General features: G+C 45.1%; 1 protein-coding gene across 1 annotated transcript in view; it reads right to left on the minus strand.

The window, feature by feature from the left end:
* Positions 1 to 18,158, minus strand: part of LOC129811916 (polypeptide N-acetylgalactosaminyltransferase-like 6) — a 52,404-nt gene extending 34,246 nt beyond the window's left edge. The window contains exons 1-2 of the mRNA XM_055863672.1: positions 17,897 to 18,158; positions 14,932 to 15,115 (exon numbers count right to left, since the gene is read on the minus strand). Coding sequence (XP_055719647.1) covers positions 14,932 to 15,115; positions 17,897 to 18,158 — 446 coding nt within the window. The remainder of the gene's footprint in view (positions 1 to 14,931; positions 15,116 to 17,896) is intronic.
* Between the last annotated feature and the right edge of the window lie 557 nt (positions 18,159 to 18,715).

Here is an 18,715-nt window from a genome sequence, read left to right on the forward strand (position 1 = left end):
AACTTGTATTTATAATATCATATTACAATTATAATATTTATAATGCATGTATTATGTATTTATAACACTTGGATAATGAACTTCTTTCAATGAAGCGTTTCACATTCTCTACTGGTTGAAATTAAGTCTCTCATTTGATGAAATACTACACCTATCCTGTGTCCTCAGATCAATGCAGATGAAGGGCATTAGATATTGAGATGAACCGGTTTTAGAGTATTTACATGATGCATAGGAAGTGGAGTGTACGATGTTTTAAATTCTGTTTCTGTATATATGAATTACAAATCAGCCTTTAATTACTTAAATCATGTTTCTAGTCTTTTGCATAGTTACAATGTGTAACCAGGTCGCAGCTATAAATGAGAACGTGTTCTCAACTGGCCTACCTGGTTAAATAAAGGTTAAATAAAAAAATAAGAAAATAAAGAAAAACCATTGATGTCCCAGGACCAGGATTGGTAAACACTGTTGACGTGTATAATTGTAATACATATATGCAGACACAGCATCATTCAAAGAATGGAGTTTGATACTCCTGGTATTGGATATGACTTAAAAGAATGTCTCACAGAGTAAATGATCAGTGAATACAGTGAATATCAGTCAATACAACAGGCTATGACGGCTGAGGTTCATAGCTAGGTTCTGAACTAATATTTATACCAAATGTTTTAGGGTCCACACATAGATCGGCAACATAGCTAGTTACACATCCATAAGCATACTGGTATTTTTATCCTCCACTATACAAGAAGCAAGAAAATTGTTAGCTAGCTTCGTTACTTCAGCTGCATTGCATGGGAAATATCAGCAAGGCAAGCTTACAAAATTATACATTCAATTTGCAGTAAATTCTTTAGTTATCTAGATTCTTTACATCCACTGTTTCACAAGACGACAACCTGGTTTGCTGGTTTTCTCAGGAGTCCCTAAAACATTAAACAACACAATTACAATTTCATACTCATGTCACAACACATTAGCCAGCTAGCTCGCTGGCTAATGTTAGCTAGTCAGCTAGCTTGCTAAATAGCAATTTTCTTCATTTAACTTTATGAAAAAAAAAATGTATAATTGTTTGTCTCTACATTAACTAACATATTCTTCTCAACAGTACATTTTTTGCATGACCCGTTATGACGTTATAATTACTTACATTTGCTTCCATCCTTTTGTCAACGAATACAGCAAAGAGCTGCTGTTTATATGAGTGAGTTCATGTTTAAGTTCTTACTCAGCACTGTCAACACTTTTATTCAACACTTTTATAAACCATATAATGCGCGTTCTTCCTATTTCCACTCAGCGCTACAACAAGTAGTGCAGCAGTAATGAATGAGTAGGAAAGTGTATCTATAGTCTTGTGTTGTTATTATTACTGGATTGGGTCTTTTTCAATATCAAGGAATATTTCACTTTCTCTGTTCATAAGAGTAACAACATGGATTTGTGCATGAGGCAGAAATAATGCAGTGCGACTCGAGCTTCCCCATCAGCTGGAAGACGGTGTCCCTTTTTGGTCAGTGTCAGTGGAGGAACGGGAGAGCCGAGGGATGTTGAGAAGCAGACCCTCAGACCATTAGATACAGACACCATCAGCCCAGAGAAATAAAAAATAAAAAGCGAATTATTTTAATGTATGCTCACTCAGCTGTGCCTCACAAGTAATACAACAATGGATCTATTACCAGTGTGATCATATAGCCTCAAATTTTGAAATATAATTTAAAAAAATGACCTGAACAACAATTGCAGGGCAATTCAAGCAAAGCCAATATGCAGTGATAATGTATTGGGCATATAGCTTACTCCACAATTCCTCATTGCTACAGTATTATTTTTAATTGGTTAATGTTGCATATGCTTACGGTTTGTAAAATAAAATCTGAGTGGTAGATCTCGGCTTGCATTTTGACTCAGAAAGTGATCTTGACTCAGAAAAGGATGGTGACCACTGTTCTAGAGCTTTCCCTGTTAACACTATCAACGTTTCCCTCTACAACGCAATATTAGCCAAAACAAACTATGATCAAATAACCACAGTAGCCTACTTGACCACTGTTAAAACTGCAACTTAAAGCGGGTACAGCCTCAGTGTTCACAGTAAACACACGCTGGAAGTTGAACAGAATTTTCACAACATTCAAGTTTGCGCTCAGCAGACCTGAAATTTGCTCAGTGACAAAAAAATATTAGAGGGAACATTGCTTATAAACACACACACACACACACACACACACGAACAAACGCATGCAAAACACACCCACGCACACACCCACACACTGTTTAGGGAAACTTCAGCCAAACCACAGTTATTACTCTACCTCCCATATCATTTCCATCAATAAAAATCACACAATCTATTCAGAGCGTAGAAGAAAATAGAAAAAGCATCAACAGAGATTGCCATCTGCAGCACAAAAAAGCCCCTCCACTGGCCAGCACAGTTTAAGCTCTCCACTGGCCAGCACAGTTTAAGCTCTCCACTGGCCAGCACGGTTTAAGCTCTCCACTGGCCAGCACGGTTTAAGCTCTCCACTGGCCAGCACGGTTTAAGCTCTCCACTGGCCAGCACGGTTTAAGCTCTCCACTGGCCAGCACAGTTTAAGCTCTCCACTGGCCAGCACGGTTTAAGCTCTCCACTGACCAGCACAGTTTAAGCTCTCCACTGGCCAGCACGGTTTAAGCTCTCCACTGGCCAGCACAGTTTAAGCTCTCCACTGGCCAGCACGGTTTAAGCTCTCCACTGGCCAGCACAGTTTAAGCTCTCCACTGGCCAGCACAGTTTAAGCTCTCCACTGGCCAGCACGGTTTAAGCTCTCCACTGGCCAGCACGGTTTAAGCTCTCCACTGGCCAGCACGGTTTAAGCTCTCCACTGGCCAGCACGGTTTAAGCTCTCCACTGGCCAGCACGGTTTAAGCTCTCCACTGGCCAGCACGGTTTAAGCTCTCCACTGGCCAGCACAGTTTAAGCTCTCCACTGGCCAGCACAGTTTAAGCTCTCCACTGGCCAGCACAGTTTAAGCTCTCCACTGGCCAGCACGGTTTAAGCTCTCCACTGGCCAGCACGGTTTAAGCTCTCCACTGGCCAGCACGGTTTAAGCTCTCCACTGGCCAGCACAGTTTAAGCTCTCCACTGGCCAGCACGGTTTAAGCTCTCCACTGGCCAGCACGGTTTAAGCTCTCCACTGGCCAGCACAGTTTAAGCTCTCCACTGGCCAGCACGGTTTAAGCTCTCCACTGGCCAGCACGGTTTAAGCTCTCCACTGGCCAGCACAGTTTAAGCTCTCCACTGGCCAGCACGGTTTAAGCTCTCCACTGGCCAGCAGTTTAAGCTCTCCACTGGCCAGCACGGTTTAAGCTCTCCACTGGCCAGCAGTTTAAGCTCTCCACTGGCCAGCACAGTTTAAGCTATCCACTAGCTAGCACAGTCCAAGCTATCCACTAGCTAGTGTAACGGATGTGAAATGGCTAGCTAGTTAGCGGCTAGCACAGTCCAAGCTCTCCACTGGCCAGCACAGTTTAAGCTCTCCACTGGCCAGCACAGTCCAAGCTCTCCACTGGCCAGCATAGTTTAAGCTCGCCACTGGCCAGCACAGTCCACGCTCTCCACTGGCCAGCACAGTCCAAGCTCTCCACTGGCCAGCACAGTCCAAGCTCTCCACTGGCCAGCACAGTCCAAGCTCTCCACTGGCCAGCACAGTCCAAGCTCTCCACTGGCCAGCACAGTCCAAGCTCTCCACTGGGGAAAATGGAATAATGGATGCCTTAACCTCCTTATGGCCAATTATAGATGGCTTTATTAAAGGGATACTTCAGGATTTTGGCAATGAAGCCCTTTATCTATACTTCCCCAGAGTCAGATGAACTTGTGAATATTTTTATGTCTCCCCGTGCATCCCTTTAAGCAGTTCAATTCGTGGAAATGGAAGGGGGGAGTATTAGAGATGTGTATAGAGGGGGAGTTGTGTGTGTGCGAGTGTGTAGGGGGGAGTCATTTGCAATGCACGTCCATGCAGCCAAGGTCAGAGACTGCCAGCGGGCAAGGGGGAGTCAGCTGAGAATATAGGCCCAATGTGTGTGTGCTATCCAGCGATACAGCTCCTTGCTCTCTCTGCATAGGTACCCCCCTCCCGTCATTTATTTATTTCTCTTTATATAATCCCCTCGCCTTGAGGCCGCCATGTGCAGATTGTGCGTGTGTCTGTCTGTCTGTGTGTGTGTATATGTGTGTGTGTGTGTGTGTTCAAGGCACAGTAGTAGGAGACGGCAAGGGCACACAGTCACTGTGTCTCTGTATGGTGATTATATTATGATTAAAATGGATGTACTGTACATATCCATTACTCAATGCCCTCCGCCTCCACAGACTGCATATTATACAGAACAATAGGACCCCAGTATATGGAGTCAGCTATAATGATATAATAGAATGTAGTGATGGCTGCAGTGTCTGTAATATATGAATGAGAGTTTATTGTATTGTACTAATTGACGCTTCGCTAAGCCCCACCCCCAGGGGTGAAAGTAGATTTAATGTCTTACCTGTACGTGCGCGCACACATTTTGTTGTACTACAAAATGACAGGGTAGCCAACTCTGCTGACCCTGACAAACAGATCAATAAAAACGATGTTGTCTGATCCATCTAATAGGCCTACGAAAAGGAGAGACACAAATACAATATGATGTCCATCTAACCTGGAGGAGGAAATGATTGTCCAAAAACAAACGAAAGTGCCACTGACCCAATGGCAGACAGTGAATATGCAGACTCAACTTCACTGACAGTCGCAACTCAACAATCATCTATTTCGTATTCGCAGCGGAGCGCTGCCCAAATTGCAAGCCCTTCTGACTGTAGGCTATGCATTTTAAAACAATCCGCAGGTATTTTTTTATAAAGCTAATTATCCTCTGTGGCCAAATCATGCTTTATGTTCTAGTAGCCTATATTGAATGATTTGATTTATTTATGTATAGACAGGAGTTAGCTAATTAGACTATATCATTTTGGCAATTTAATTCAATTTACTTTAGGGAAAGCTTCCCCTAGCCTTATGGACACGGCGCCTATGCGTTTTAATGTGGCATAAACACAACCAGTCATGATGTTTTCATCTGATTGTCAAACAATCACTTAACAAAGGCGCTCCTGTTGGCTACCCACGCACATTCGTCCACTCAGAAACTCATTTCAGCATTCAAACCCCAACAGTGCACTGTGCACCCGTAATTTCATGAATGCAGAGGCATCTGTTACAAAACACCTACGTGTATTGTGATGACATTCTGCAATTGTCATTAGGCCCACACTTGTAGCCTGAACTGATGCATGTCCACGCCACTCATCTCCGCCTTGACTGCGAGCGTCTTGGCCACCCATCTCCGCCTTGACAAAATGTAAGTGTTCTCCTCAAACCACAACGCCATTTAGATTGCATAACACCTGTTTTCCAGTCAATTCGCTAATTTATTATGCAGCTGATATGCAGTAATGTAAAAAAAAAGAAGAGTTAATAATAGCCTATAGGCTTACGTTTTACCGACATGGCTTACCCCCACTAATTATTTAAACGGGATGCCGTACCGGACAGTTTTACTTTCCCCTCTGTCCACCCCCCTTGGTTACTGTTGCAATCTTGGACATTTTCCTGGAAAACCCAATTCCCCCAGGCGAAATCCCCCCACAATGATAACAAACTTTAATACACAATGAAATTAAACACAGACTAACCTTTGGTAATCAGGAAACTCTAGGGTATGGTGTAATGGACTGTCAACTGCTTCTCATGAACCTGGTAATATTATGTTTGTAGTGTAGCTAGCGACTGATTGGCTCTGAATTCAATGTGAACATGTAGTCAAATCTACAATCAATTTGGAGCAAACTAGTGCTCTGAAATCGTATCCTGATTTCGACCTCAGATTGGAGTTAATATGGCTAATTTAGCTAGCTAACATACATTTCGAGAAAACAAGTTATATTAAGTGCTTAGCTAGGTAGCGTTAGCAATGTTTGGTGGTCAATGAGGTGGCTAGCTAGCTAGCGTTAGCAATGTTTGGTGTTCAATGAGACTGAGAGCTAGCTAACCCCCTGAACTATCAAACAATGTAACAAAAGTATAATTTTGGATAAAAAAAATGCACGCTCTGCATTTCAAAATCACAGTAGCAAGTACTCCTGATGCACTGCTTAATTATTAAGCCGTTTAAAATATATATTTGAATATATATTTTGTTTTCCCACTGCCCACTGGCTTTCATTCATTTCAAACATGAGCTTGTCCGAGTGTATCATACTCAACCATACGGCTATCCATTGGAGCACTGTGATTGGTTGCCCAAAATCCCCTCGGAGGGGCTTAGCGAAGGTTAAATTGAGTCGACTATGGTGATACACTATGTATGTAAAGGATATTATGATTATAGTGTTGTTGCTGGTAGGCCAGTAGGTGGCGATATGACATCAGATATAGACAGAGAGATAGGTCAGAGTGTAGGTCATGTCATGGTCAGAGTGTAGGTCATGTCATGGTCAGAGTGTAGGTCATGTCATGGTCAGAGTGTAGGTCATGTCATGGTCAGAGTGTAGGTCATGTCATGGTCAGAGTGTAGGTCATGTCATGGTCAGAGTGTAGGTCATGTCATGGTCAGAGTGTAGGTCATGTCATGGTCAGAGTGTAGGTCATGTCATGGTCAGAGTGTAGGTCATGTCATGGTCAGAGTGTAGGTCATGTCATGGTCAGAGTGTAGGTCATGTCATGGTCAGAGTGTAGGTCATGTCATGGTCAGAGTGTAGGTCATGTCATGGTCAGAGTGTAGGTCATGTCATGGTCAGAGTGTAGGTCATGTCATGGTCAGAGTGTAGGTCATGTCATGGTCAGAGTGTAGGTCATGTCATGGTCAGAGTGTAGGTCATGTCATGGTCAGAGTGTAGGTCATGTCATGGTCAGAGTGTAGGTCATGTCATGGTCAGAGTGTAGGTCATGTCATGGTCAGAGTGTAGGTCATGTCATGGTCAGAGTGTAGGTCATGTCATGGTCAGAGTGTAGGTCATGTCATGGTCAGAGTGTAGGTCATGTCATGGTCAGAGTGTAGGTCATGTCATGGTCAGAGTGTAGGTCATGTCATGGTCAGAGTGTAGGTCATGTCATGGTCAGAGTGTAGGTCATGTCATGGTCAGAGTGTAGGTCATGTCATGGTCAGAGTGTAGGTCATGTCATGGTCAGAGTGTAGGTCATGTCATGGTCAGAGTGTAGGTCATGTCATGGTCAGAGTGTAGGTCATGTCATGGTCAGAGTGTAGGTCATGTCATGGTCAGAGTGTAGGTCATGTCATGGTCAGAGTGTAGGTCATGTCATGGTCAGAGTGTAGGTCATGTCATGGTCAGAGTGTAGGTCATGTCATGGTCAGAGTGTAGGTCATGTCATGGTCAGAGTGTAGGTCATGTCATGGTCAGAGTGTAGGTCATGTCATGGTCAGAGTGTAGGTCATGTCATGGTCAGAGTGTAGGTCATGTCATGGTCAGAGTGTAGGTCATGTCATGGTCAGAGTGTAGGTCATGTCATGGTCAGAGTGTAGGTCATGTCATGGTCAGAGTGTAGGTCATGTCATGGTCAGAGTGTAGGTCATGTCATGGTCAGAGTGTAGGTCATGTCATGGTCAGAGTGTAGGTCATGTCATGGTCAGAGTGTAGGTCATGTCATGGTCAGAGTGTAGGTCATGTCATGGTCAGAGTGTAGGTCATGTCATGGTCAGAGTGTAGGTCATGTCATGGTCAGAGTGTAGGTCATGTCATGGTCAGAGTGTAGGTCATGTCATGGTCAGAGTGTAGGTCATGTCATGGTCAGAGTGTAGGTCATGTCATGGTCAGAGTGTAGGTCATGTCATGGTCAGAGTGTAGGTCATGTCATGGTCAGAGTGTAGGTCATGTCATGGTCAGAGTGTAGGTCATGTCATGGTCAGAGTGTAGGTCATGTCATGGTCAGAGTGTAGGTCATGTCATGGTCAGAGTGTAGGTCATGTCATGGTCAGAGTGTAGGTCATGTCATGGTCAGAGTGTAGGTCATGTCATGGTCAGAGTGTAGGTCATGTCATGGTCAGAGTGTAGGTCATGTCATGGTCAGAGTGTAGGTCATGTCATGGTCAGAGTGTAGGTCATGTCATGGTCAGAGTGTAGGTCATGTCATGGTCAGAGTGTAGGTCATGTCATGGTCAGAGTGTAGGTCATGTCATGGTCAGAGTGTAGGTCATGTCATGGTCAGAGTGTAGGTCATGTCATGGTCAGAGTGTAGGTCATGTCATGGTCAGAGTGTAGGTCATGTCATGGTCAGAGTGTAGGTCATGTCATGGTCAGAGTGTAGGTCATGTCATGGTCAGAGTGTAGGTCATGTCATGGTCAGAGTGTAGGTCATGTCATGATCTGAAGGGAAGTGTGTGTGCTTGTGTGTATTTGTCGGGGTGTGTGTGGAGGTGGGGGGGGTGTAGTGTCATTTAACAAGATTAATTCCCATTGAACAGCGTTGTGACAAAGTTAAATTATGAGGTTTAATTTAGTTCTGATGTGCTAGGACAGATCGACACACACATGCACGCACGCACGCACAGAACATGAAAAAAAAAAAAGCAAAATGTGCCTTCTCAATGGATCAGTCATTTCACAATGAGCTTTGTTCCAGATAGAGGAACTGCTTTCATCTGATAACAGGCGCTAAGATCTATATTAAGGCATCTTAGAGGAGCACACTTCACACATGCCAATGTGTTGGTGCTGCATGTGCCAGGCAGGCTGGCAGGCAGGCAGGAAGGGGGAGGCAGGCAGGCAGGAAGGGGGAGGCAGGCAGGAAGGAAGGCAGACATGGATGGAGGGAAGGAAGGCAGGCAGGAAGGCAGGGATGGAGGCAGGAAGGCAGACGGGGGCAGGCAGGCCCGCAGCCGTATGTGGCGTCACCAGTAGAAAGGCAGGAGGGATTTATTGAAAGCCTGTGGAATCCTGTATCTCCTCTGCACCTAGCAGTAGAGCCCCATTACCAGTCCATCACATCTTTGTCTCTTCCTCTCTCTCTCTCTTCTGGAATGGAGAGGTGATTGGGAAAAATCAGAGTTGCCCCATTATGTCTAACTCTCCCACTCTTTTTCAAACAGAGGTAAAGTAGGAAATCTGCGGACCTGGAGCAAGTTGTTTTATGGTTTCTTTTTTTTCTTCCTCCCTTCACTCCTCTGACAGTCGAGTACAAATCCACAAAATGTCCTGACTTGACGTGGAAGTTGGTGGTCCTTCTAGTTTCACACAGAGAAAGGGCTGTTCACAAACAGACGGACTGACTAATGTATTAAGTCTTGGACATCTTCAGAAGCCTTGGTTGCTAGTTAACACGGGTGTCTGCCATCAGTGCCATGGCACGTGACAAAGTTTAACATGGACACACTGCCTGTTACGTTGTCAGCATCAGGGTCCTCCTTTATGCCTCTTACCCTGACCTCAGATCAGATGCTACGGAGAGTGTCCCATTCTCCCTCCACAACATACTCACAATAAAGTGCATGTCGTTGGTTGTAACAAAGGAATAGAGCCTTCTCACCCTCAACATTCTCCTGTACATAGGGAACTGTTATTCTAATGAGATGTGTGTGTTCTGTAGAATCATTCTAATTAAGTAGAAGCTTTGGCCAGAGCTAGTTATTTATATTACATTGTTCCTCCCTGTTGGATATTCTTCTTAACCTCCCAGAGAGACTAGGTTGTGATGAGGAATATGTCCAGATATTCAGCTTGGTATCACAACGCCCATGAAGAAATACTGGTCTCGATATTGATTTTACTTTCTTCCTTGTCTCCTCTTCGTGTTTTTAACTTCTCTTTTCTCAAACCGAAACAAAAACACAGCATCCACAGGTAAAAAAGAAGAAGAAGAAATAGTCTCAATAGCAAGGGGATTTAAAAAGGAGCAAGTCTTTCACAAATGTTGTCCCCTACGTGATGACACCGTAGGCGAGATAAAAATCACTCTTTCATATCTTTGTTTGGAACATGGAAGAGTTCCTTTCAGAACACGTACGTGGCTCACTAAAAGTAATGTACTCAAAGTATGTGTTCTGCTCTGTTCGACCAAGCAATCAGTGAAAATGGAATGGTTGTAGTATTGTGTCTGCTGATACAAATGAACATGCCTTCAATACAGTACGTGCTCGACTTTCAAAGTGCGATTATGATTACGATTAAGTCATTCCACCAGAACTTTTCATATGAGTCAACCCCACACAGTGATTTTTCTCAAATAAGCCACTCGAGTCGAAATATATTGGTGCTGTAGTAATCTCCTTTAAACTGTAATCATTTCAGTGTACCCGCCCCATGTTCACATTACCAAACAGCATTGTGGTTATTATCTTGGTTGAACAGAATCTCTCTCCCATAGCCAAACATGACAGATGGAGGCAGTTTGGGAAAATGTTACATTTCATGAGCATCATCCTTCTGCATTCATTCCCTTAATGAATCCCAATTTAGCTCCGCTTTGACTGGGACACCTGTGGTAATAGGAAACACACACACACACACACACACACACACACACACACACACACACACACACACACACACACACACACACACACACACACACACACACACACACACACACACACACACACACACACACACACACACACACACACACACACACACACACACACACACACACACACACACACACACACACACACACACACACACACACACACACACACACACACACACACAGAAAGTTTAGGATGATGGAGCTGAGATGAGTAAGCAGTGTGGGAGGGTTAACGGGTCTGGTTTATCAGTGCAACAGAATGGAGCCAGGGAGTCTGGCTGTGTGAGTTGTGCTGGCTGGCTCCAGAGAGGATCCATGGATTCATGCCTGGTAGGGGGTGCATGCTGGGCCTCAGGGCCTATAGGGGAGCATACAAGTCTGGGCAGCCCACTGTGAGCTGCCCTGGGCCAAGTCCTTAGAGTCTGGAGGAGTAGGAGGCAGCAGCAGCCTGGGGGATAGTCTGGGAAAAGGGAGAGGGTTCGTTGGAAGATAGGAGGGCTGTCGGTCTGTCTGTCTGGGTTTAGGATAAGAAGAGGACCATTGAGTGTGGAGAGCTTAGCCTCAGGCTATAGGCAGAGAGGTGGGAGATTTGGATAAAGGGAAGCAGGAATGAGAGCTGGTGTTATAGAATTTAAATGAGGTAAAGGTTCAGATCCAGGGGTGCACAGCATTGCGCTGTCAGTGTTTTGAGCAAGTTGCGGTGGAGGAGGGGGGAGGATATTTGGTTGTCCTGGGAAAGATCTGAGAAGGGAGGGAGCCACTAGTCAAGGGAAAACAGCACCCTGACAGCTGGATTTCTGAGTAGGTCGCACAGAATGTGGATAAGCACACGTGCACACACCCCCCACCACCCCACCCCTATATTTACCCTCTCAGCATTTACACAGTTTAACCCCTGATGATGCCGTTGCCCTTGAAGAGGACAGGTAATCATTTGCTTCATTAATAAACCATACTGTATCTCTATGTAAATGGAGGACGTGTAAAATGCCAACCGCTCCCTGTGACCTGGGATAAAAGTATCTGCTGACTGGGTAAAGCTACGCCTGCGTCCAAAACGGCACCCTATTCCCTATTCAGTATACTACTTTCGACCAGGGCCCTTAGGGGAATAGGGTGCCATTTGGGACACACACCAGAAGTAACACCCACTGGATCATCCTGTTCTGCCTTTACGTCAGTGGGGCTTTCATCTATTCTAGGGGCCCTCTACCTACGTACCTCTGTAGATCTGTGAGCTATCGCCAGTCGGAGCCTGACGCGTTAAAGAGATCAAAAAAGGTGTTGGTTCAGATGTGTATCTTTAACAGCAAGTGCTTACCTAGGATAGGACAGGGTGAACTCTTATCTCCGCGAGGGATAAAATGGCCTTAGACACAGATCACAGACCTAGATCACAGATCACAAAGATATTTTAGGGTGTAAAGAGTGACTAACTGACACTGACAGCTTGCCAGACATCGTGAGTCATTTCTGGGGGTCTAGAGCAGTGGTTCTTAACCTTGTTGAAGGTACTGAACCCCACCAGTTTCATATGCGCATTCACCGAACCCTTCTTAATTGGAAAAATAAAATATGATTTTTTCAAATTCAAAACATAGGTATATATTTGACTGGTGCACAAAATGAACCGTGCATCAACATCAACACCGTGTGTTCAAAGAACAAAATCATCAAAACATGATTTTCACACAAAAACAAAAACATAATAATGAATATTTACTGCAAATCAGTGTGACTTCTGCTGTTGCCTTTCAGAGACCAGTTCAGAAATGCGTGGCTTCACCTTGGCAAGTGCCACTCATGTCATTTTCGCAACAAAGTCTGTTCCTTTTCTTTGTTTTTATGTCCAGCATCCTTGAAAAGGATTGCTCGCAAAGATATGTTGTAACAAACGGTATGAAAATCTCCAGAGCTTTCTTAGCAATAACAGGGTACGTTACCATTTGTTGACACCAAACGTTGAAAGCGTTGTTGTTCTGAAAAGTTGCTGTTGAACCTGGCTCTGCTGAATTTCAATGATTTCATTGAGGTATTCATCATTGACATCTGTTGTCTCAACACTAAACGTGAACGGCTGTCTCACCCATGCTGGATATGACTCTCTTGTAGGGAAGTGTCCGTCGAGAGACTTTACAAGCTCATCTAAGTGCGTGGCAATTGCTTGCTTCAGTTCCGCGGGTACAGAAATGTCTCCGATTCCAGATACATCTTCGATCTTACTTACACAGTCGTCCAGCAGGGGAAAGTTTGCGAAGTTATCGTTCTCTGTTCGTCGTTTCCATAACGGTAGCTTTTTTTGAAAAGCCTTCAGGTTTTCCTCCGGTTCGATGATGTTGACTCGACCGCCCTGCATCTTTTGATTGAGATGATTGAGAGCTGCGAAGATATCAGCCATGTACGCTAAAATGAGAATGAACTCATAACGGCAAAAACACGATTCAGCACCTGTCCCCGGGATAACCACCGAACGTTAGAATGGTACAGAAGTACCTCGAATTCAGAGCCCATATCTTTACACAGCTCACTGAAGATGCGGTGCCTCAGAGCACTAGTTCGCACATAGTTCACGCATTCCACTACAATTTTGAATACTTCTGCCAGTTTTGGAGGCAAGGTTTTTGTTGCCAACGCATGCCTGTGCAGAATACAATGCGTAACAATGATGTGTGGTGCATCGGCTTTCACTAGCGCACCAAAACCAGACTTCCTTCCCAGCATGACTGGAGTTCCGTCCGAACAAACTGCAGAAAACATATCCCACGAAAGATTGTTGTCTTTGAAGAAGTCATCCACAAGTTTCTTCACATCGGCTGCCTTAGTTGTTGTTCAAAGAGGCTTACAAAATAAAAAAAATTCCTTTATCACGTCGTCTTTCACATAGAGCACGAATACAGCAAGCTGGCTTAGATTGGAAATGTCTGTGGTCTCGTCGAGTTGAAGGCTGAATTTTGCCAGGCTTGAAATCAGATCTGCAACTACTTGAGCCAAGATGTCTTTGCTCATGTCCTCTATTCTGTCGCTGATGGTGTCATTTGAAAGAGGAATTTGGGATAACTTAACTTCAGCCTCTTTTCCCAGCATGATATTCGCCATCTTCAACACAGCTAGTTTTATGAGTGTTTCACCAATGGTGTGTGGTTTGCCCTGCTTTGCGATCAGGTAAGCAACTTCGTACGATGCTGTGAGGATTGGTTTGTTGATGGGTACAAAGCCGAGAACAGGCAGAGTAGCCTTTTCATCGAATCTGGCTCTCTTCACCTTGAATTCAGCGAGCGTTGTGTTCTTGTCATTTCCATCTCCATGCAGCTTAAGGAAGTGTTCTCTTAGTTTTGCCGGTGCTAGACAAGAATTGCTCAACTTGGCATTGCAAATCATGCAGTTAGGACGCTAACTCCCATCACGTTCCGTTATACATGTGAATCCATATTGTACATATTCGTCCGACCACTTTCTTTTTTTGCTCGACATAGTAAGTATGAAGGGATTAAAATATTAAGAAAGAAATCACAAGACGTACCATCACGACAGTCACAAGTCGACTACCGAGTGCAGCAAATTCCCTGTAGCACAGATAGGCCAAGTGATGTAGCGTGATCACCTGCAGCCAATGATGGCCAAGTGGGGCGTGTCATCACGAATCATATGAGTCGGATGTGTGTCTTTACCTCCGCCGAACCCCTGAGACTGACTCACCGAACCCCTGGGGTTCGATCGAACCCAGGTTAAGAACCACTGGTCTAGAGAGAGGTTAGCGGGTTCCTTTAAGCATTCATTGCATACACAGTAATGGCAGCAAGCAAAAGGTCCCTAGCTGGGGAACAAGAGAGTGAGCCAGAGGAGTCAGTCACAGTGAAGAGTAGAGGATGTTACAGCCCAGTGACTGCTGTGCTGCTCCCAATCCCCTATCCTCTATCACCTTCTCACACATTTCACCCCCAACTGGCGACGCAGCCAAGGCATTAAGCCCGGGATTAATTTAGAGGGATATATGAAGAGGGCTAGCAGAGGAAATTAGCTTTCTAGCTTTCTCACCTCCCCTCCTTGCTGCCTGGCTGCACCACTGTTCTAGTAACTGACTGGGGGAAATGATTCAGCCGTGCGCCTTGTAGCAGGCTGGTGTCGTGTGTCATAAAATAGGCTGCGTTTACACAGGCAGCCCAATTCTGATCTTTTGACCAATCACATCAGATCTTTTTCAAAAGATCTGATTGGTCAAAAGCCCAAATAGTTAAACAAATATCAGAATTGGGCTGCCTGTCTATGACACATATACGGTGTGTGTGTGTGTGTGTGTGTGTGTGTGTGTGTATGATTGTGTGCACATGCGTATCTGTGTACTCACTCATAGGGATCACTTGTGTCGGGGCCCTGGAGCTCTGGAGGGATGGGGATGCGTTTGTAGTACATCTCCCAGTCGAAGGCTCCCCTCATGGCGTCCCCAGCCTGGGCTTCATATCCAAAGTGGTTATGGTCGATCACGTCAATCATAGGGCACACAATGGTCTTGGGGTTCTGGGCAATCTGGTCTTTATGGGGGACAGAACAACAGAGAGAAAGAGTGTGAGCATGTATCAATCACCATACCCTGCTGTTTGTAGTTCTCTCTTTCTTTCCTTATTTTTCTTCCTTCCTTTCTTTCTTTCCTTATTTTTTTCTTTCTTTCTTTCTTTCTTTCTTTTCTATCTCTTGTTTTTCTCTCTCTCCATTTATCTGACGTACACATAGGGAGTGGAACCAGGGCAATTGCTTTTGTTCCCTTGGACCTCTCTCCCTCCGTCCCCTTCTACCGCTTCCTCCCTCCTCTCCCCTTATGTGGAGGTCTCTGGGCAGCTCTGCTCCTCCTACAGCGAGTCACTGGGCGATTAGAAACAATTACAGCATTTCAAAGTGGGTTGGCTCCGTGGAGGCCTGAGAGCCAACCTCGACGTGTCCGTCTGCCGTGTGTGTGTGACTGAGCCGAGCAAAGATAAGTCGCCCCAGATCTGTCACACCCCGCCCACCCCACCCACCTCTCTCTTCTGTGGGCCGTGTGTGTTGGACCATGGAGAGAAGGGGAGCAGAGGCCCAACACCACAGCACTGAGACTAATGGGGAGTGACTGTACAGTATTGTACATTGACACACCTTACTATCAGCACTGTAGCCTGGTCCCAGATCTGCTTGTGGTCCTATGGCTGTTGCCATGCCATGGGGCTCAGTACTGGTAGCCTGGTCCCAGACCTGTTTATTGGCCAACTGCTATAAAATCATTGTCATGCAGCATGGCGAAGAGTAACACACCTTGAAATGGTGGCGGGTTTCTCACACGGTTAAGATGTAATTTAATTGGCATATGGAAGGCTGTACAAGCAGTAACTACCCAGCTATAAGCCCCCCCCTTGGCCCTGCCAATATAAACATACAGAAACTATTGACTTGAATCAGTTTGTGTTTATGTGCAGGTCTCTGTAATACTCATCTAGTGTGCTTACTGTGACACAATCCTTTGTTTTATTCCCTCACATTTCCAGCGCTGCGGCTAAGTAGTCTAAATGCGAATACCCATGACACCATCTTACTGGGCCGGCATGGATACATTTGAAACAAAGGAAAGAGAGAACGAGAGAGAACTCCCAATTGTAATGAAATAGAAATGAACAAAAAGGCAAATAACAAGAGGCAAATGGGAAGGGAACTCTCAAGAGCTCATTAAACGAGAAGGGACTGCATTTCAAATGTAGCAGTCAGGTGGAAAAGAAAAGAGGTAATCCACACAGTTGCCATGCCCACACTTTCTTATCCTATACGTTTGTTAAACATAGCGAAAGAGCGGTTAATTCAAAAGTTGTTCCATTCGTTATGTGGGTTATACATTATGTCCTTTGATCAAGGTAAGATCCAAGGTTTGTAGGAGATCCAAGGAGAGAGGAAGCATTAGATTCAGAGAGCAGTGATAAAACCTGGCCTGTTAATTAGAATGGTGTGGTTTTGGAGTCTTAGATCTACAGAGAGAGAGAGAGAGAGAGGTAGAGGGAGAGATTGAAATAAGAGAGAAAGAAAGAACGACAAACAGCAAATCCCTGTATTCCACTGATCTGATACCAGAGCCCGGCAGGATGATTGCATGTGTCACCGTGCCTGTGGATGGCCTGGGGTTCACTGCGGTATCTCCTCCACTCTATTCATACATGCGAACCCCACAGCACAGCATGGCCTCCCTCCTCCGCGTCACGTCCCGCATTACATCAGCCTCCCAAATGGCACCCTATTCCCTTTATAGTGCACTACTTTTGACCAGGACTTATAGGAAAGTAGTGCACCATAAAGGGAACAGGGTGCCATTTGGACGCATACCTCATCAGCCCGCTCTGTTCTGCTCTCTGACAGGCAGGCGGCTCCATTCCAACCAATTAAAGAACCCCATACTGCGAGTCCTCTTTCTCTGTTAGCCAGAAGACAATGGGGCCATGTCGTGGAATGGTGGTGGTGGTGTGGCTATTATCTACTATTATTATTATCATAGGGACCTGGGCGTACATATCTATCATACCTTTCATGGGAATCCCAGTCCCTGTGTGATTGAGTACAGTAATGGCTGTAATCACTTCACATCCATTTATTTTGTGCTGGGAGATGGCTATTATCAGGGAGTTTCCCTAGTCTCCCTAATGTTGCAGTAACATGTTATGCTGGTATGTGAAGAACAGCACACCTGTTCACAGGCTACACGTGACGCGACAGCCCAGGAGGCAGTTTTCCTCGATGCTTAGGGTTGCACCCGTGGAGCGGCGCGTCGGGAACGTGCATTGAACATGGATTCAAGCCAAGGCTGCGGCACTCTTTTATCAAACAAACTACAGAAACAGAGAGATATTTCCTTTGTTAAACTGACAGATATAGAAGTGTGAGATAAGACAGTTTTCTTATGGAGATTTTAACCTTCCTACTCTCTCACACGTTCTCTTGCTCGACCCGTCCCCCTTTCTTTCGCTCTCCTGACCCAAACTTCTCCCCGGCGCCACTCTCTTCTTACAGAGAGAAAAAAGACAACTAAAAGATGCACCTTCTCCGTCCCACTTTGTCCGACCTCTTCACTTTCCTTTCCCGCTCACTCCTCTCCTGGCCCAAACCTCTCTCTGTCTAAGCTTTTTTTTAGTTATCTCTACCTGCAGCTACGCCCTGAGACTCCGTTACAGTCGACTCACCGAACAGGGGGGACTACACTTTGTGTGGCTGGTCCACACGCACGCACGCACGCACGCACGCACGCAGACACACACGCACACACGCACGCACGCACGCACGCACGCATGCACGCACACACTCACCAAGCAGGGGGGGCAGCCAGTTGACGTTGGCCTCACAGTGAGAGTCCAAGAAGGTGAGGACTTCTCCCTTGGCCACCGAGGCCCCCAGCAGACGGGTACGGATCAGACCCTCCCTCTTCTTGGTCCGAACGATGCGCACCTTGGGGAACCGGGCCATGTATTCCTCCAGACGGCCCTTCAGGTGCTCTGGGAAGGAGAGGAAGAGAGAGAAAAGGTTAGAAATGTGCCGCATGGGAATGATATCCATCCCTATACAGTACATTCCTCAGAGATCATCTATTCAAAGAGAGAAAGAGAGATGAGAGAGTGTTATAAAGGAAATCCATCCCTATACAGTACATTCCTCAAAGATCATCTATTCAAAGAGAGAAAGAGAGATGGGAGAGTGTTATAACAGATATCCATCCCTATACAGTACATTCCTCAAAGATCATCTATTCAAAGAGAGAAAGAGAGATGGGAGAGTGTTATAACAGATATCCATCCCTATACAGTACATTCCTCAAAGATCATCTATTCAAAGAGAGAGAGAGAAGAGAGAGTGTTATAAAAGAAATCCATCCCTATACAGTACATTCCTCAAAGATCATCTATTCAAAGAGAGAGAGAGAAAGGAGAGTCTTATAAAGGAAATCCATCCCTATACAGTACATTCCTCAAAGATCATCTATTCAAAGAGAGAGAGAGAGATGAGAGAGTGTTATAAAGGAAATCCATCCCTGTACATTATTTAGTACATGGGTTTGGATCACCTCTGTCACACACAGAGAGAGAGAGGAGGAGAGAGATTTATAATCATATATATTTTATTTATATTTT

This window comes from Salvelinus fontinalis, chromosome 15 (assembly GCF_029448725.1).
Source record: "Salvelinus fontinalis isolate EN_2023a chromosome 15, ASM2944872v1, whole genome shotgun sequence".
Lineage (NCBI taxonomy): Eukaryota > Metazoa > Chordata > Actinopteri > Salmoniformes > Salmonidae > Salvelinus > Salvelinus fontinalis.